Below are 21570 nucleotides of genomic sequence, written 5' to 3'. Positions count from 1 at the left end.
TTACAGGTACCTGGTGTAAAATAATCCTTTGTGTAACTTTGGGCAGTGATTTCATCTCTATGACCTTTACTTTTGTCATTTTTAAAATGAGAGGGTTGGCCTTGGTCTATGTCTCTTAAAGGATTCCCTTCATTAAAATAGCTTGATTTAATAGTGTAAAATAATGCAATGAGATCAGCTAAAGTAAGAAGTATGTCTTTGGTGTTTGGTGGTGAGAAAGTCTCTGTGTATCTTTGTTTTAGTTAACAAGTGAGGGTAGAAGTGAGATTGCCATTGGGTGGAGGCTGAATAAGATTTATTGAACAAAGACCCCCCAGACAAAAACATTTGGTAGTGAACGGAAACAGTGGACAGTAGTTTGAACCTTAGGCAGGTTGTGGCTTAAGAAGACAGAAGCATGCTCGGAAGTAAACGAAGAATAGCCAGAGGAGAGGAAAGGATGGAAGATAGATTAGATAATACTTCATGCAGAGGTGGAAGGAAGTTGAGTTTTAACCAACATGGGAAGGATTACAAATATCTTAACATATAGGCTACTGTTATCAGATTCAGTTCAGTTCAGTCACTCAGTCACGTCCAACTCTTTGCGACCTCATGGACTGCAGCACGCCAGGCTTCCCTGTCCATCAGCAACTCCTGTAGTTTACCCAAACTCAGGTCCATTGAGTCGGTGATGCCATCCGACCATCTCATCCTCTGTTGTCCCCTTCTCCTCCCGGCTTCAATCTTTCCCAGCATCTGGGTCTTTTCAAATGAATCAGCTCTGCACAGCAGGTGGCCAAAATATTGGCGTTTCAGCTTCAACATCAGTCTTTCCAATGAACACTCAGGATTGATCTCCTTTAGGATGGACTGGTTGGATCTCCTTGCAGTCCAAGGGACTCTCAAGAGTCTTCTCCAACACCACAGTTCAAAAGCATCAATTCTTCGGTGCTCAGCTTTCTTTATTGTCCAACTCTCACATCCATACATGACAGTGGAAAAACCATAGCCTTGACTAGATGGACCTTTGTTGGCAAAGTAATGTCTCTGCTTTTTAATGTGCTGTCTAGGTTGGTCATAACTTTCCTTCCAAGGAGTAAGTATCTTTTAATTTCATAGCTGCAATCACCATCTGTAGTGATTTTGGAGCCCAAAACAAAGTCTGCCACTGTTTCCACTGTTTCCCCATCTATTTGCCATGAAGTGATAGAACCAGATTCCATGATCTTAGTTTTCTGAATGTTGAGCTTTAAGCCAACTTTTTCACTCTTCTCTTTCACTTTCATCAAGAGGCTCTTTAGTTCTTCTTCACTTTCTGACCTAATGGTGGTGTCATCTGCATATCTGAGGTTATTGATATTTCTCCCGGCAATCTTGATTCCACCTTGTACTTCATCCAGCCCAGCGTTTCTGATGATGTACTCTGCATATAAGTTAAATAAGCAGGGTGACAATATACAGCCTTTACGTACTCCTTTTCTAATTTGGAACCAGTCTGTTGTTCCATGTCCAGTTCTAACTGTTGCTTCCTGATCTGCATACAGATTTCTCAAGAGGCAGGTCAGATGGTCTGGTATTCCCATATCTTTCAGAATTTTCCACAGTTTATTGTGATCCACACAGTCAAAGGCTTTGGCATAGTCAATAAAGCAGAAATAGATGTTTTTCTGAAACTCTCTTGCTTTTTCCATGATCCAGCAAATGTTGGTAATTTGATCTCTGGTTCCTCTGCCTTTTCTAAAACCAGCTTGAACATCTGGAAGTTCACGGTTCATGTATTGCTGAAGCCTGGCTTGGAGAATTTTGAGCATTACCTTAGTAGCATGTGGGATGAGTGCATTTGTGTTATCAGATTATCTATAGTTAACTTTCTCTTTCTCTTTTACTCTTTCTAGCAATCATAATAAAATTACTACAGATTTAAGGATTTCTAATTATGTAGTTTTAGCTGACTTATTAACGAATGAAAGAAGAAATCATTACAGGAAGAAAGAATCAATAAGTATTTTGTACAGCACTTCCCTGGTAGCTCAGACAGTAAAGAATTTGCCTGCAGTGTGGGAGACCCAGGTTCAAACCCTGGGTCAAGAAGATCCTCTGGAGCAGGGCATGGCAATCCACTCCAGTATTCTTTCCTGGAGAATTCCATGGACAGAGGAAGGAACCTGGTGGCTGCAGTCCGTGGGATCACAAAGAGTTGGACACAGCTGAGCTACTAACACTGTACTGTACTATATCTGTTACATTGTGTTGAAGTCATTGGGATTGCTTTAGAGGAAGATGACCCAATATCTAGTCTTGGAAACAAAATTAAGTGTCTTTCACCCAGGCTTCTTATTCTTTATCTTGTTTATGTTATGGCTCATTCTAAAAAGTTAAAACCCAAATTAGGAAAAAAGTGTAGATACTTAAGCCTCTAATTAAATAAGAACGTTTAGATTAGGGCAGGACTTAGAGCAGAAAAAAAACTTAGATCAGTTTATCTGGCTCCTTTTCAATTCTTTTCATTATTCTTCTCCTACTTATTTAATTTTATTATGAAATATAGCATACAGAGAGTAGAGAATAGTATAATAAACTCTGAATCTACCTCTGTTTATATTTGTTTCAGATGCTTTTTACTTTTACAGAAATGAAATATTCTGATGGTATCAACAATTTATAGCCTTTAAGATTTTTATTTTTTAAAAAAATTGTATCACACTTTGATTTCTTTCCTCTTCTCTTTCACCTGAGGTAACCATTTTCTTGAGTTCAATGTTTTAGCCTCATGTATTTCTTTTGCTATATCCATAAACGTCCATGAGCAAAAAGGTAATTATATTTTGCTATTCTTATATTTTATATAAGTGGGAACAAATATGTGTATAATTCTATAGCATGCTTTTTTTGGTAAATGTTTTTGAAATATAATCCATGTTGGTACCTGATAGAGTAAGAAAGCACTATTTTTGCTTTTCAGAATTTATTGACTATTTCTGACATGATTCTTCTTCCTGAGTTTTAAGATAAATTTATCACATTCCACCAGAAAACTAGTGAATTTGGTTGGATTTTAATTAAAATCATAGATTAATATATAGAGAATTAACACTTTAATTAATACTATCTTTTTACTCTTGGAATTTTCTTTGTGAAAATATCTTATCTCTTCATCAGGAACTCTTTTGTACTCTTCAGTGAGGTTTTATGGTTTTCTTCAAAGATTTTACACATTTTTGTTAAATATATATGTCAGTACTTTATGGTTTTTTTTTTTATTGTGAATGAGATCCATTTTTCTATTTGCTAATTTAATTTTACTGTTTTATAAGAATTTTATTTCCTTTTTATATTAATCTTATATCCAGTTACTTTTCTGAGATGTCTTATTAGTGTTTAAAACCTTTGTTTATAGATTCTCTTGTTGTTTCTAAGCCTTCTCGTCTTCAAATAGGGAGGCTTTGATTTCTTTCTTTCCTTTCTGATTCTTTTATTTCTTTTCCTCTTTTGTTTTCTGGGATCTTCAGTTTGCTAGAACTTCCTAGAATAAAATGTTTATTTTTCCCCCTTATATTTAATTAATGCAATGTATTTCCCTCAACTGTTGAAATGCACTACTGTCAGTGCTCAATTTTATGTTTTGTTGTTGTTATTTCCATTGTGATTTCTTATTTAATTTATTGGTTAGTTAGTAATGCCTTAATTTTTTAAAATAAGGGATTGGGGGACTAACGGTTTAAGCATTGAATTCTAACTTAATTACCTTTTCAGCAGATATAGTCTAGCCAAGTCCTGAACACAACCTTTGACAGCTTTATAGAGCTGGAAGACAAGGTTTAGAGATCCTTGGATATAGGGTCTACCAGAGGTGGGAACTCTTGCAAATGTCCCAGTCATTGAGTTGTTGTTGTTCAGTCGCTCAATTGTGTCCGACTCTTTGTGACCAGATGGACTGCAGCATGCCAGGCTTCCCTGTCCTTCACTGTCTCACAGAATTTGCTCAAACTCATGTCTACTGAATCAGTGATGCCATCCAACCATCTCATTCTCTTTCTTAGGTGTTGGGGGTTCCCCCTAAAAGACTATATCCTAGGAGTTAATGTGCACTGGAAGTAAAAGGGCTCTACATTACTGTATTTTACCTTCAAATTTACCTCATTGGCCTAAAAATTTAATACGTGTAATTGGACGAAGGTGATCCTAGACTCCTAGCGCTCCCAGAATCAAATCAGAATCCCCACTGGAGACAGTTAACCATTTGCATATTCATATTTTTCATAAAGCAATTTTTCACATAGTGTGGCACATCAAGGGAGATACTCAGTCACGTAAGAAGACGTGACAACATAAATGGAGGCCAGTGAAAACTGTAGAAATAGACTTATCAGGGCTCTGGCGATTGGAACTACCTAAACAGAATTTTTATAAGTGTAGCTTATTCAAGATGTTAAAAAAGAAGATTGAAAGTTTGTAGGGAACTTACTTGAAAAAGAATCAAGTAGAGTATCTACAAACACAGTAATTGAAATTGGACGGATTTAATTCAGTGGATGTATATAATAGCAAGGTAGACATTACTGAAGAGAGAAATAGTGAACTGGAGGATAGATGAGAGGGAAATACCCATAATGTAATACAGAATAACGAAAAGATATAAAATATGAAGAGAGAATAAGAGATGGAGCTTACAGGAGGGAAGGTTAACACAGACTCATTTGGAGTCTTGGGCAGGAGAGAAAAAGTGTTAAAGCAAGTTTGAAAAAATAATTGTCATGTACTTAAGTGCAACAAAGTGTAAGCAGGAGTTTACTAAATGCCAGAGTTAAAACTCCTAAGTGAAGTTTTTTAAAAAAATATTAAAACTAGATAGAGACATAGGGTACATTATCATTAAAAGACCAGAATTTGATATCACAACCCATCTGCATTGATTGAATTATTAGAAGAAGGTTATTGCAGATGGAAAAGGAAGGAAGGGCAATGAAATGGTACATATGTGAGTATATCAGAATGAACAGAATCTTTATAAAACAACAGCAGTGTCTTGTGAATTTTAAGATGTATGTAGAATTAAAACAATGTCAGTAATGTCCTATATATCAGAATGGAAGAAGTATAGATAGTGATGTAAAGTTTTTGTATTGTCCAGGCAGCAGTTAATCACCAAGTTTAACTTGGGCATGTGTTTATGCAGGATAACTATTAATAGTATAAGAATATATAACTTCCAAGTTGACAGGGAAAATAATGAAAAATAAGTACTAAATCACTTTCAGTTCAGTTCAGTTCAGTTGCTCAGTAGTGTTAGACTCTTTGCAACCCCATGAATTGCAGCCCACCAGGCCTCCCTGTCTGTCACCAACTCCCAGAGTTTACCCAAACTCATGTCCATCGAGTTGGTGATGCCATCCAGCCATCTCATCCTCTGTTGTCCCCTCTTCCTCCTGCCCCCAATCCCTCCCAGCATCAGGGTCTTTTCCAGTGAGTCAACTCTTTGCATGAGGTGGCCAAAGTATTGGAGTTTCAGCTTCAGCATAAAAGAATACAAAAAAAGAAGTGTATGGTGACTAAGAAAATTAGCTTTCAGTAAGATATAAACTTAAACCTAAATATATTAGAACATACTTTAAATGTACAGACTTTGCCAAAAGTAAATCAGATCAATGTGATATCTGTGCAAAGATAAACATATAAATCAGTGGAACAGATTAGAGAGTCCCAAAATAGACCCTTAGATATTTGGTTTCCTCATAGGTAACATGATAGTCCATGGGTAAATGGTGGTGTGACCAACTGGATATGTGTACAAAAATAACAAAAGCAAAATGTGGCTCCTATCTCAGTTCATTAATTAACTCAAGATAGATCATCAACCTAGTATTCTTAAGCTTCTAAAAGAAAACATGCAAAATTATCTTCGTGACTGTGAATAGGCAAAGATGTCTCAGAAAAGACACACGACACACATAAAAGGTAACAATAATAAAGAATTGCTACATTGGACTTCATCAAAATTAAAAATTTCAGCACTCCAGAAAACACTAGAAAGAAAATGGAAATACAAACCATTAACTTGAAGGTGTGACAAGGCTGTTTAGCATTGAGAGCTCTCATTTAGTGTTGGCAGGAGCTGAAAATTGTTACAAATACTTTGAAAATTGTTTCACAGTTAGATACTCTAAAGCTAGAGATTTGCATATCAGATGGTCCAGAATTCTACTCCACATTTATACCTATCAGAAATGTGTACACACATGCCCCAGAAAACATGCAGAAATGTTCACAGCAGCATCATTCTCATTGCAAAAGACTAGAAACAGTTCAGAGGTTCGTCAATTGAATAGATAAATGTGGAGTATACTTATACAATAGAATATACCATACAGCAATGGAAATGAATTAACTGTACTTAACATTAACAAGGAGAAGGCAATGGCACCCCACTCCAGTACTTCTGCCTGGAAAATCCCATGGACAGAGGAGCCTGGTAGGCTGCAGTCCATGGGGTCGCTCAGAGTCAGACAGAACTGAGCGACTTCACTTTCACTTTTCCCTTTCATGCATTGGAGAAGGAAATGGCAACCCACTCCAGTGTTCTTGCCTGGAGAATCCTGGGCGGAGCCTGGTGGGCTGCCATCTGTGGGGTCGCATAGAGTCGGACACGACTGAAGCGACTTAGCAGCAGCAGCAGCAGCATTAACAAGAGTCACTTACGTAGACATATTGAGTAAAAGAAGACAGATGCAAAAGAATACACACTGTGTTAGATCAGATTCATCTGGAGAGAGAAAGGGTACCCATCAGACAGAATGCCTTTTCGGATCCCAGGAGTATTCTATTTGGTAATCAAAGTGGTTATGTGGTTTGTCTTATTCACAATAAAAATGATTTTTAAAAGATTAATGTGTTATGGAATAGATAAATGTTAATATTTTATGTAATGAAGGTATGTTACGAAAGTATGTTTAAAACACAATTTTTGAAATTTTATTTTTGTGTATAGACACACACATACACACCAGACATAGAATAAAAAACACAGGAACACAGATAGACGTCTATAGATTTTACACAGAATATGTTCTATTTATAACTAGAAAACTTCATTAAATATTATATAATGAAGTTAACACATCTGGAGGGTGTTGTCCTCTGTAGAGAAGATTGATTGGGTTTGAACGTGTGTTGTTCAGGGAAGGATTTAAAGCTGTTTTGTATGTAGTAAATAGCATTTGGGCAAAAGACACATTTGCAATCACATAGAGACACTTCCCTGGTGGCTCAGATGGTAAAGCGTCTGCCTACAATGCAGGAGACCTGGGTTCGATCCCTGGGTTGGGAAGATCTCCTGGAGATGGAAATGGCAACCCACTCCAGGATTCTTGCCTGGAAAATCCCATGGACGGAGGAACCTGGTAGGCTACAGTCCATGGGGTCGCAAAGAGTTGGACACGACTGAGCAACATTTACTTTACTAGAGACACTTCAGGCAATGGTGTGATTGTTAATAACAAAATACACCTTAGCCTCAGAAAGAATAATGAAAATTACCCAATAATTTTTTAATCATTGACTCTTTCCTATAGGAACTTTTTTTTTATGTAGTTAATTAAAGTAAGGCTGCAATTTAAGTTTTTTTTTGTTTTTTGTTTTTTTTAAGGAATATTGTCTAAAGCTGTGGGATTTGATCAGAACTCTTTATCTCCTGTGGCTTCAATTTTCTGTCCCAAAGCAACAATGCCCACCTTTAAGGGTTGCTTGGAGGGTAATGTAACATAAATGCTTAGCCTTAAGCAATGGGTGTTAGCACACACTAGAAGATTAGCATGGGAATTAAGGGCTTGAGTTCTGGAATCGGAACTGGATTTTGATTTCCAGTTCTCCCACTTACCTAGGTCTTTAATTGTATACTTCCCTTAACTTCTCTTCCTCTGTTTCCCATCTTTAAAATAAGAACAGTAATAGTACCTACTTTAGAGGCTTGCTTTGAGGGTATAATAAAAGGCAGAGTGTAGTGTGTAGCACAAACTAGCTGTTGATATAACTCTTAGCTCTTGCTATAGATGGAGCTGTTTTGCATATGGCTTGGAGAAGGCAATGGCACCCCACTCCAGTACTCTTGCCTGGAAAATCCCAAGGATGGAGGAGCCTGGAAGGCTGCATTCCATGGGGTCGCTGAGGGTCGGACACGACTGAGCAACTTCCCTTTCACTTTTCACTTTCATGCATTGGAGAAGGAAATGGCAACCCACTCAAGTGTTCTTGCCTGGAGAATCCCAGGGACGGGGGAGCCTGGTGGGCTGCCGTCTATGGGGTCGCACAGAGTCGGACACGACTGAAATGACTTAGCAGTTACATTAACCTACTAGCAAAATTAATTAAGTGCCTGGAACAGTAACCACTTTTTTCATATATATAAAATATAAGTGGGCTTCCCTGGTGGCTCAGATGGTAAAGATCTGCCTGCGGTGCAGGAGATCCACGTTCAATTCTTGGGTCAGGAAGATCCCCTGGAGAAGGGAATGGCAACCCACTCCAGTATTCTTGCCTAAAGAATTCCATGGACAGAGGAGCCTTGGTGGGCCACAGTCCATGGGTTCATGAAGAACTGGACACAACTGAGGTAACTAACATAAAACATAAGTGTGTTGTTGTTTAGTCACTAAGTCATGTCTGACTCTTTTTTTGAGACCCCATGGATTATAGCCCACCAAGCTCCTCTGTCCATGGGATTTCTCAGGCAAGACTGCTGAAGTGGGTTGCCATTTCCTTCTCTAGGGTATCTTCCCAACTCAGGGATCAAACCTGCGTCCCCTGCACTGGCGGGAGGATTCTTTACCACTGAGCCACCAGGGAAGCCGGTGACGGAGGGTAGGGCATTGCTTTTATGGAAAAGCTTCCTTGACTAGTACTAAGTCACTGACCACACAGAGCCAGTGTTTTAGTTGTATTCTTTCATGGGTTTAGAAAGGTTGTATTGTACCTTGTGAGGCCTGCAAGCCTAAGGCTTTGTTGGAATATCTTACTTTATCATCCTTAGTTTGATTTACTGCTTCCTGAGTTCCAGAAATAACATTGATCTTGTTTAGAGGATTTCAAGCCTATTAGAGACACTGATGCATCCTAGGTTCTAGAGCAAAAGGAACTTGAAAGTTAAATAAAAACATTTCTTTTTTTATGGTCTTTTTTGATGGTTAGGCACTTGAGAAAAGGAAGAATTTATAATGTGTGGTATCGTGTTCCTTAAGGTTCTGCTTGCTTTAAGTCTACTTGGGATTGTCAAAACTTCCATTCAACCCCCTGATGTCATTTTCTTTAATGTCCTTCAGGTTACTGAGCATCTTAGCTGGATGGGTCTGGAGTTAAATACAATATGGGGCCCTGGTTTATTGCCCGTTAAGTACCTGGCATTTGAAGTCTAAAATGCAGTATAAAATGAGGGTAAACAATATCCCGCCAGTGTTTAAATTCTGTGTGGAAAAGTCACTCACACACAGCAATTTATGATCTCTGGGCACCTCAGTTTAGTGACACAGTGACAGAGGAACAATTTTAAGGAAGCCCAGTACAGTAGCTGCCAGTTAGGAAGAGAATTACAGAGTGTAAAAATGGACAGTCCTTCCTGAGTACTGCATCCTGGGCAGGTGCCATCATGATGGAGCAGCCTGTCACCATGCCCTTCTTCCATCATGTCTCCTGCTCCCTGGGCACATAGGAAATAAAAACCTTCCCTCCCTCCCTCCCCTCCCCTCTCTTGCCTTCCTTCCTTCTTTCCCTTCCACCTCCCTTCTGCCTCCCTCCCTCCCCTCCTTCCTTCCTTCCTTCAAAACAAGACGTGTTATTACTCAAAAGAAGTGTGGAAGGCAATCACTTCACTCTATGGTCTTGAGCAGCTCAGCAGTGTCCTCAAGGGCCCAAGGTCTTTCCATCTTCTGTTGCATCGTCCTCGGTGTGTTGACTTTGTCCTTTTCCCCCATTGCTGCAGTGTGACTTCTGCTGCTCCATAAGCCATTTGTCACACACCTCAGACAAGGTTTTACAGAGAGCCTGTGTAGGAGTCCACTCAGCGCTCTTCTCTTTTCAGACACCTGCAGGATGAGGAGCTTAATCTGGGAGCATAGTATGGGGAAAAAATAGACAAAATTATCTTTGAAGAGACTTCATAATCCATCTTGGGCATGTATGCAAATTAAGTGATTATATTTTTTAATATGTAAATTGAAACCACTTATATCCTAAGTGGCATGTATATGTTCCAAAGCCAATACAGTCTTGAAATATATGAAGTCAGGGTATGGTTTACTTCACTTAATTCCTAAAAAATATGTGAGTGCTTGATAATATTTTACTTTTTACTTTTTTTGCATGTATATGTGGAAAGTTTCCTCTAAATCAGTTCCTGTCCACTTTAAATGTTTCATTTTGGAGGCATGTTTTCCCATACACATGACCTCAGGACACTGGATGCTCAATGAAGACTACTGATGGAACTGACTGTGATATTCAAGATAAGCCTTTCAGTTCACGGAACCATCTCTTCTCTTACTTCTTAGCTAAAAACCATATTCTTTGTGAAATGAACCGAGGGAATGTTGAATTTATACTGTAACTAACCCTCTTGGCCACTGAGAAAATGCATTGCTTCATAGGCTATGTCCATGACTTTAGATGAATTGAATTACAAGCTATTTGAAGATGGTTTCCTGGTTGAAGACATTATCTTGCCCTCAGCTTGGATGGTGCTTTCAACTCTTGATGAACTTCTCACTTTGAATTGTTTTTTCCTGGGCTTATTCCTCCAGCTGTCTGTTAGTCTTCCCTTTCTGAGCATCTACAATTATATTTTTGTCTTATTCAGTTTAGTTTCTTCCTTGTTAGTCGTTGGTCCCTGACTTGCCTGTTACATGCACATTTATATCCATCATATTGTTTGACACAGAGACACTGACATTTTGCCCTCCATTAATTGGTTAAGATAAATATAGTTTGCTGTGCAATGAGGAGCTCTCTATTTATTGTACATAAATACCTAACATTGTGACTTATTCAGTCATTTATAAAGATTTGGGCTTAATTTCGCCTTTTTTTTTTTTTTTCATGAGATGGTTGTCAACAGCCCTACTAGGGTCTGTGATTTGCATGTGATGCTCAAGCAAGCCAAACACACTAGGAAGATTTTATACAGAAAACTGGCTCTTTCAAAGGTGGCTTCCATTTTTAAAGAGACATTGAAAAAAATTGGACTATAATGAATTTATAATTTTATTCAATCATTTCTCAGTACTTTTGGAGTTATCAAAACAGTCCTTTAGTAATTATTGATTTTCCTTGATAAACATTTATGGCATCTTTTTTTAAAAAAACATATTCTATTGTAAGCCAATAAGAGTGGAAAGGGGTTAGAAACCCAATCTATAATGATATGCAAGAGATGACAATATTGACAGTGAGTAAAGAAATACAGTGTCATTGTGTTTATTTCATACTCTAAACCTGTGATGAGCTTAAGCAGTTTCATTCATGAATAGAACAACTTTAATTACTCACTGTGCTTTGGTGTACTATAAAAGTTGAATTATTAGCACTGTAATTTGTTTGGATACCTTCTAGTAGGAAAATATATCAGAAATAACTAATCATTTTCAACATATGATAAGGCAACTCTATCTACAGAGGGCAATCAGAAAGAATAGCAGTGGGCTATTGATTGCTTTTTAGACAAGGAAAAAAAAATCTGTTCCATTTCTAAATGTTAACAATTGTGAGAGGAAAATCTCCACTTAGAATGTTTTCCAGGTTGCTTCACTGCCAGGTGTTTGAGATTGTGTGGAGTCTTAGATGAATAAGGCTTATGGCAGTCTTAGGGAGCCATGTCCTCAAGGACCCCGCTTCCTGCTGTGAAGGCTTCTCTATTCAAAGCAGGCCCGTGTCGGTGGGAATGTTCCAGTGGTCTCTGTGCACTACTTGTAGCAAAGCGCAGCGTTTTCTCCCCCGTTGAATCTGAGAGAGCTACAGAAGAGAGCTACAGGACACCTGCCTGCTAACAAAATAAATTTCAGAATGTTGCCAGTGAATCAATTGCATGTTTTCTACTGTTTATGGGATTTAACTCTTATCATTTATCAGTGGGAATAAACTTTGCCACCTTGGGTCCCTTTTCAACATACCTGCATGCTACAGACATGATTTACAGTCATTCTGAAGTTTAAGAAAATCCAAATCATATGATAGTTTGCTTTGAGATGGTCCGTATTTCCCCCTTTCCCTTTCTCCCTCTCCTTGACCTAGCAGCAGGAAGCCTTTGTTTGAGGTGTTCATCTGGAACAACTTTTCCACACTTGTTTTCATGTTCTGTTAGATTACAGGGCAGCAGGCCTACCTTTGAAGCTCCTTTCTCTTTTGTTTCTTTGCCGTGCACTCCAGTAATTAACTTTGTCCTTCTTTTATTTGTTCCAGTCAATCGCAGGCCACTCTGCTGAGCATCTTCTCCCAGGAGTACCAGGTTAGAAGTTTTCTCCTTTGTGAGGGTTGACAGGTGCCTAATTGAATGATGAATGTCCCTTTATTTCTTTGTAATTGAACTGCCAGCTCTCTGATTGGGTTGGAGGATGTTCTCCTTTCCACATCAAGCACCGCCTGCGTCTCAGTGGAGGCCTGCCAAGCCTACCCATCCATCTGTCTAATAACATCTAGCCTTTGCTTATTTGGTGGACCTGTAATAAATTATGCTAAACCATTATTATTCTGACAATAATAATTTCCCCGTGTTGCGTGGTTCCATGTGCTAAATGTTTGCTGACTTGCACTGTCAGTGCCGCTTTCCATTGCTGACAGAGATGATGATAAATGACCATTGCTGGAGTGGCAGAAGGCAAGAGAGGCAGAAAATGGAGTCATTTATCATGAGATGACAGGTGTCAGTCAAGTGGCAAGTCTCTACGGAATTACTTTTGTAGTTTTCAAATAAGTTGTTTTTAAGCAATGTTCTTCCTGGTTAAAAATGGCAATTGGATTGTAAAACTAGACTGCAGAGGACTTAGATGGAATTGAATTGAGGGAAAATTAATACAAAGGTTGAAAGAGGGAACAAGTTTTTCTCTGCCCTCTACAACCCTAAGCAAACTTATTTAGATTCAATTACTATGACCCTGTTGGCTTTTACATATATACTGTACCTTGCGGTACAGACTGGAGACATCCCAGCCATGCAATAGAGATTTAAATGCATAGGTTCATAGAGTAGAAGGGAAAAAATATCCGCTGCCACCCAAATCCCCAAACTACTATTCGGTTTGCCCTTTTTGTTAGACGTGGGGATCAAGAAATATGTCATTTTTGTTCTTGAACCTGATCTGTGACACAACATAAAGATCTTTTTTATTTTGTTTCAGAAACATATTAAGAGAACACATGCCAAACATCATACTTCAGAAGCGATTGAAAGTTATTACCAGAGGTATGACCTGCCTGCCCCACTAGAGGGTATCATAATACCTATTAATTGTAATAATAATTATGAATAAATTAAGTTAATAAATTGGTTTTCTATGTAACATTCCAGACGTTTTAAGTCAGTTGTTTAAGACTTAAAGTATATTTTTTAAATTTCTCAAATACTATGTTGTATAGATTTAAAGAATATGGTGAGACTATCTTAATTTACATGTGTGTGAAATCTTTAGTATGTAAGAAACAAGTTACAATATTAGAAAATCCCCGTTGGATGCTGGAAATTTACTGTAAGTGCATATCCTTCATAGATGCATATGTTCATGCATACGTATATCTATGTGTATATGTGAACATTCTCAAGCCAATTTTTATTTCTCATGTAAATCAGCAAGTTGAAAAATATATTAGAAAGTAAGGTTGAATTTTGGTCCAGTTGTATTTTGCATGGTAGGTATTGGTTAGCCATTTTAGAAATGCAAAAGAAAAGTATATATCAAGTGAGGACAAATGGAGATATATAATAATGTACAACTGTCAGATTTTAAGAGGGGTTTATATTTTAAAAGGAAATCTTTGAATTTCAGCCTAATTTATTATAGTTCCCAACCTTTCTTGTTCTGAAACAAAAAGAGTGTTTAAAATAGCTCCTTTTTTAAAAAAAAAATTTAAAAAACTTATCTTTGTAATATGAGTGAATAACTTATAATGGTAAATAATAATGGTTTGAATTAGAAATTGTTGGTTGCTTTCTGAAGTATTTTAGGGACATATTGGAAAGGAAAACTGTTTGAAATATAATCTAAAATTATTATACTTAAGATTGACAGAGCAGTCTTTCTATAGTGAGAATGATACCACTGACTTGAGATGAATGATTTTTATGCATGAAAATTCTATGAATTAAGTGAATATACAGATAAAATATTAGAATTGTGTTTCTGTAAAGTCATATTTTTAAAGAATTGAGAAATATTTATTGAAAAGTTATTCAAGTTAGGCTTTGAAAAAAGTATTCACTATGCCAAATGAGGTAAAGATATGTTCTGTTTTGAGTGGAAATGTCTGTTAAAGGAATATACATGCATACACACCATACCTGCAGGCCACCCCCTACCCCCCAACACACACAGACACTTTTATGTCTCGGAGAATTACTCTCCAAGAAGTGTTTATAAAGTTTGAATTGACTTATTCAAAAGTCATAATCTCCTCAGTGAAATTAACATCTAAATTAAACTCATCACCTAAATCATACATATAAAGTTGAGAACGGCCCATAAAATGCCATGAAACCAGCAACTGCTTTGGCAAACAGACCCTCCACAGAAAGACTGAAAAGTGGTTCATGTGTCAAAAAGTATATTCTTATATAAAACTTATAGTCTTAGGCTTTCATATAAAAGTATGGTTCTATATCCAGACTTTAAGGCCCTGTTAACATCAACAAAGGAGAACAGAGCATTTTCTAAAAATTTGGAGATCTGCTAATAGGCCATGGGGCTGCCCTCTAATAATCTTTTTTTTTTTTTCATTGTATAAAGTCTATTTTAATTAGATGATTCCTAAGATCTCTAAATACTACTTTAAAAAAAGTTAGGTTCATTAGAGTATATTTGATTTCTAAAGTATGAACATGCTTTATTGAGTCATCTGGATAGTTTAGACCAGAAACAAAAATCTTTCCTTTAAGTATGGTTACTCAAGGAACAGTTGAGTGGGTAATAATGAAAATGCAGAAACATATTTGTGTTTCTTTAAATTTAGTTAAATACAAGAATCTCAATTTTGTGGAGTCACAATGTTTGAAAAAAACTTCAAGTTAGGCTGTAATGGACAGACTAATAGGAAAGCAGTCTGACTTGTTTCTTACTTTATTACCCTACTTCCTTACTTTTTGCCCCACATCTTGTGCTTGGAGACAGGCTTTGTTGTTACTTTTCAGATGGTTTGACCTCATGGGCCTCTTCTTCTAAATGTGCAGGTTGAATGTCTCTGTATTCTGTGTGGTAAATTGGCCCAAAAAGATGTTTGTTTTCCAGCTGATTAACATAAAGGCAAAATTATATCAAAACACGCTTAAGCAGTTTGACAATCTTACCAACTTATTTTTTTTTAATAAAAGTAATACTTGCCTATTGTGAAAATTAAGCATATGTGTAATGGTATAAAAAAGAAATGAAAGAATTGCCTGTAATTGTGGCATCCATAGATAACCACTGGTATTTTTCTTCTCGGGCTTCTGTCAATCCATTTTTACATAGATGAGGTCATACTATATATGCAGCTGTGAATTCTGAACTTTATACTTGGAAAAGTGTGTATAACATAGTATTGTTTTGAAGAAAGCTTTTTGTAAACATTTTGATACATCATCATCTGAAGGTTTCAAAGTTCATTGAAACATTCTTCTGTCGCACATATATGTTTCCACTTTTCTGATATAAATAATGCTTTGATAAATATTATGGTGCTTAAGTCTTTGCATTTTGGATTAGTTTCTCAATATTTCTGTAGATGGAATTACTGGTGCAAATAATGAAAACATAAGATTTTATTGTAATGTAATACAAACTAGAAATAATGTAATTACAGCCTAGAAAGGTTGTAATGGTTTCATTTCCACTAGCAGTATCAGAGAATTCCTGTGTCTCTGTATTCTTGCTAGTATTGAGATGATCTCAATTCAGAATTTGAAGTCTGTATTTAAGACCATATAGTCCACAGTGTGATTCCATTGTGGTCAACTGAAATTTCAAATTATCCAGACACCAGTAGAAAATATTTTCCCTTTGAATTACTGAGGAAATATCCTCAGTTCTTCATGTTGTGCGTGTATAGACACAGCTTGAGTGTTCACATTGAAAACAGCCTTCTATTCTTTCCCACTGTATGATGGTATTTTAGTTCTAAACAGGAAACATACTTGGTAAAATTTATTTAGATTTCTCTAGATCGGTGCACACGGGCTTATATGCACGTGTGGGTGTACACATACACACACACACTCACAACTTGGTCAGATTTGCATGTATCCTCATCAGTAGCAAAGTTTAGAAGAAGCATTGTTTCTCATCACCTCCCTTCTCTCAACTCATACTGTCCGAGGGGCCACCTTTATTAGCTTTGAAGAATCAGACCAATTAGATTTTATTCTGGTGTTCACATGGGAAAAAAGGTTAGTTCAAATATGATATTGACATCAAATGATACAAATAGTTTCTGAAAATTTGAACCACTTTTTTGTTTAATTAGCTCTGTTTTCTTTGCACTCAATGTGTCCCATCTACTGTGCTAGGAACCACGTATAAGAACCACAAGTACCTGTCCTCAGCTACTTTGTTCTCTGGGAAAATAGCTGCAGACATGGAGATGGGTTCCAGAGATTTTTCGATATGGGATCAACAAAGGTGGTGTTCAGATGTAAGCTTAGTGAAGAATTTTGGTAGTTTTTGAAGTTTTCCCATAATAGTTGTTATACAAATATTAAAGATTAGATAATTTTGCTTTATGTTTGAAATCAGTACATATTGTTTTTAATCTTAGATGCTAACAGCTCTTTCACACTAAAAAAAAGTCATAAAATGGACCTTCTGTGAAGGTCTTTTAAGGATGGTTTCACCTACAAGTTACACATTTGTTAGTCCTCCTGTGGCAAACTGAAGGATGACATTTAGTCTGTGTCATCTATTGTTGTTTGACCAGCTCCTGTTTCTTTAAACTTAATGGAAGTATCCTATTGGTTATTACCAGGATAGTGATTGATGCAGCATTTATGTAAAGCCATATAATTTGGATTCAAGATGACAGTTTTCTGGCACAGGCCACATGAACTGGGGTCTAGCTGTCCTCTTTGATTCTTTCCAGATCAACCTCTGAGAAGAGGTTCTGCTCTGGTGGCAGTAGAGCCTTTCCTGGCCCTCAGATAGCCCAGGCCCGTTCCTGACATTTGCACCTACTGTTTTCTTGTTGGGAATATCCTTCGTCTGATGGCTTGCTGCTTTCCTTTTTGTCTGTTTCTACTTCAGTGTCACTTCCTTAGAGAGTGACTTCCTGACCAGCCCATCTAATTTATATTGTGAGAGTGTTAGTCAGTCATGTCCAACTCTTGGCAACCCCATAGACTAGCCTGCCAGGTTCCTCTGTCCATGGAATTCTCCAGGCAAGAATACTGGAGTGGGTTGCCATTCCTTTCTCCAGGGGAATCTTTCCAACCCAGGTATCGAATTTGCATCCCCTGCATCACAGGCAGATTCTTTACCATCTGAGCCACCAGGGAAACCCAACTTATATTGTAGCATATGTCATTATTCTATATATTTGTTTCTCTGTCTTTCCATGCAGTATAATGTCTGTGATGGTAGGAGCTAAAGTTTTGCTCCCTGCTGCTTCTTCAGAACCTGGAATAAGGTCTGACAACTAGTCAGCTCTCAAAATGTTTATGGGATAAGTGAATGTTAAGTGGAGAGTTGTAAAGATATCCTATTATAGGTTTAAATACCCTGACCCAGAATCAGAATGCTTAATGGATTAGTTAAGCATCTGGTTAGTTGCTCTAATTTGATGGAACTGATTGGTTGTTTCTTGAGCAGGCCTATCAGTGCAATGGAAATTCTGTAAGTTGATTGTGAAGGTCTTAGCTGACCTACTTCCCAAGGATCTTTCTCTCAACCACACTTGCCTTGTTAGTTTTTATTTTTGTTTTGTTTTTCCTTTGATCTTGATGAAATGAAAATACTTATTTCCCAGTTAGACTCCTAAACAATTTTTCTGAGGAAGAGCCAACAGATGAAAATGGATTTATTAGAATTACTTTGAAGTTGTAATGATCCTGAGATTTTTACCCACCTTAAATAATTTGACTTTATTCCACTTTGTTTATTGGAAATTATACATCTTTATAAACATACATGTAAAATAGTATAATTTAATTTAGTATTTTCTCCTGGCAGTTACAAAGAAGACCTCATCTGTCGACTTTGATTTTTACTATCGAACAAATGTTATTAATTTATTCAATCAAACAGTACACTGTAGAGAAAATGTTCATACTTAATTCTATTTTCTTGTCTAAAATGTTTTTAATTAATTACTCATTTATTAAAGAAAAATATGTATTGCAATATAATTACCTATTATAAGCCAAGAACTGTGCTACACATAGTAAACTGAATAAAATGAAAGTGTTCTACCCTCATGAGGCTTTCAGCCTTACAGTTGGGATGTGTCTGAGGTGGACGAGTAACTCAGCAGATAGAGCATTCTGGGCTAAGTGATGGAGAGAGGAACAGGGTGCTCCTCGATTGCACTTTGAGGGACACTTCACATAGTCCTGGTTGTGGTGGATGAAAAAGGTGATGTGCAAGGTGGATTCTGAGTTATCCAGGTGAAAGGTCAGAGTGGCAAACAGTGGCTAGAGACGAGGCTGGCTGAAGAGAGTAGGTAGGAACCAGATTACAAAGAACCTTACAAGAATTTTTAAGTGATTATAATTTAATTTTGAGATTTTTGTGTGGGGCTTTTGAAATGTTTTAAGAAGGAGAATGATACGTTCAAATTTTTGTCCTAAAAAAAATCACTCTGGCATCCACGTCTGGGATGAATTTGGGGACTTTTTTGTTTTTTTGTTTTGTTTTGTTTTCGTAGCGTTAGGGGACGAGGAGAGCTAGAGGTAATGACAGAAATCTAGAGCAGATAAGATGATGGCTTGTGTTGCCTGTTAAAGGGTTGGTGACCCACTGATGAAAAGTCTGTTCCATTCTTTTTCCCTAATCAGGTGCCAACCAACCCTATGAACTAAAAGTAAATCAAAAGATGATATGCTTGCATGGATACTTTGTTCACGAGTAAACTTATTTCCTTCCCAGGAAGTGGTTATGGCATAGATAATGCCAGGGTAATAGGGTTAGTTCTTTTCAAAATCACCTCTGTATTCACCTTACACGTTAGGAGGAAAAAACAAGGAAGATGACTATGCTCAGACCTCCTGCCCCCGACTTCGCTTAGTTAGTGGCCAGCGGTTTTGAGGTGAACAGTGGTTTTGAGGTGAGCCGTTTTTGTTATTCTTTTCCCTTCACTGCTTTCCCGTGACAGCGTACTTGAACTAGAGCTGAGTGTGGCATTTGCCCAGAAAAAACATGTACACACAGGGGATGCTGACAAGTCCATGCTGGCCTTTTCTTGTCACTGCCTTACCTCTTGGCTTTGTCTTATTAGGTATCTGAATGGAGTGAGGAAAAATGGAGCTGCCCCAGTGCTCCTGGAGCTAGCCAATGAGGTAATGTTATTGTTGTTATTTTATTTAAACCTACATAAAACCTAAGGGGCCTGTGTAGAGTGGCTCTGCTTAGAATTATAATTAACCTTAAAAAAAAAAAAAAAAGATTTTGAGGTATAGTAGACATTTAAATTGTTCCCTGGTCTCTTTGTACTTTTAATAATTGGACTGAGAACTTCATGTATTAATAAATCAGTTAACTTAATTAGTCTGTTTCTTTTAAAATAAATGAGTAAACAGCTTCTTGATCTCTTATTTTGTGGGAAATTTCAACCAAACAGCTCAGGACATGCTCTTCTTTAGATGTGTTGTCTTAATTTAGTGTGAGAAATAATACCTGTGTCAAGTACAGAGATTTATGGCAAGACAACCCATGCTGTTACAAAAATGAGGAGAGAGATTGTATACCTAAAGATGTAACATTTACTTGACTCATTTTTGTTGTTAGCAAACTTTTACTATATTAAAAGATACATGCCTTCTAGAAGTCTTTCTTTATATGGAGAAGCATACTGTTCTTATTAACACTAAGGACGAAGTGATTTATTGAACTTATTTGTTAACTCTTATCTGCTTCTGTTTGGGGAAACAAATAATAGTCTTACATTTAAAAAGGAAACCCTAAAGACTTCCCATGAATGAAGAAGCTGTAAAAAGTTCTTAATAGTTGCAGAGAGCATACTGAAAAAATAAAATATTTAATTCCTAAACTTTAAAATATTTATCCACCGTAATAAGAGCAATACAATATTTAGTCTGACTTGGAACTGCTTATGCAAACCTCATAGGGATGGAATGAAATGTACACTGTTTTCATGTTGCATTATAATAGAAAACATAGAAGGAAGGCAGAAAATGTGTGTTTGCATTAAAGATGACTCGGTACTGTGAGCATTAACTGTTGCAGTAGCAGCAAGTGCTCCATGTAAGGATGGCTTCTCTCATAGCTTCTGTCTGCTGTGTGCCACCAGTCAGCCATTGAACAATTGCCTATCAGTTTCTAGCAGGTTTTAATAGTCTAGGCAGTGTCTACACAATCGGATAGGATAGTTAACATATAGAATAGATGTCTCTCCTCCTCCTAGCAAAGCATGTTTTTTATTCTTTTTTTTAATTTCTAGAGCAAGGTGGTTTTTAAATGTCTCCAGACTTGAGTCGATTCTGTTAGCAACTTAAAATATTTGAGGTATAACTCATTCAGACTTTAGTGATGTGGCCCTTTATAAAAAAAAAAAGAGTGTTCTTTATGAAAAAAAAAAAGCATTCCTGATACAGCATCTAGAAGGAGTGTGATGCAAAAGTGATAGTCATTTTTATAGATGATGATATTGATGGCATAAGTTTTATATAGTAGCAATTTGTATTCATTTGAATTTTTAATGGATATTTCTGTTGAGCTTAGCTTATTTAGCTGACCTTAACTTCCATCTTCTAGTAATATGGAAAATTTTAACCCACTGACACATTTTCTCCATATCAATAAATCTGTTATTTACCATGAATATATAGCAATGTTTAACCAAAGGAAATAAATCACCGTTTAAAGATGTTTCCTCTCCTTTGGCTGCAGATTAGTACAGAAATGATAGCATTTTCTGAGAGATTGCTAATGCTTTAGGAAAATTGGGGAATGACTGGTACCGGATTTGGCCTTCTAAACAACCAAGCTGCCATTTTTATATGATAGTTAATACCTTTAAATGACATATGCTTGCATCTGGTGACAATTGATGCGATGGTAATAGTTTATGAGTCAATATATATTTAATCAGTATAAACTGTAAAAATTGATGAGAAATAGATAACATTGGTACATTACAGTGTGCGGCAACTCTCTTAAGTAAGAGCACTGTATTATTGTTGATTTGGAAGGCAAGGAC

The 21570-nt window shown here is 36.9% G+C and overlaps 1 protein-coding gene across 22 annotated transcripts in view; it reads left to right on the top strand.

Moving 5' to 3' along the window:
* Nucleotides 1-21570, top strand: part of CDIN1 (CDAN1 interacting nuclease 1) — a 231340-nt gene that overhangs the window by 43129 nt on the left and 166641 nt on the right. For all 22 annotated transcript variants that reach the window (XR_015134994.1, XR_015134991.1, XR_015134993.1 and 19 more), the window contains exons 2-4: nucleotides 12421-12466; nucleotides 13356-13420; nucleotides 19630-19690. Coding sequence is in view for 18 of the 22 variants with exons in the window: in XM_086321996.1 (XP_086178122.1) it covers nucleotides 12421-12466; nucleotides 13356-13420; nucleotides 19630-19690 (172 nt within the window). In the remaining 4 variants the exon portion in view is untranslated. The remainder of the gene's footprint in view (nucleotides 1-12420; nucleotides 12467-13355; nucleotides 13421-19629; nucleotides 19691-21570) is intronic.

The sequence above is a fragment of the Bos grunniens genome, chromosome 10, assembly GCF_055505025.1.
Source record: "Bos grunniens cultivar Pamir isolate PY7600 chromosome 10, Bosgru_T2T1.0, whole genome shotgun sequence".
NCBI classification, from domain to species: Eukaryota; Metazoa; Chordata; class Mammalia; order Artiodactyla; family Bovidae; genus Bos; species Bos grunniens.
This window is presented reverse-complemented; position numbering and strand designations above follow the sequence as displayed.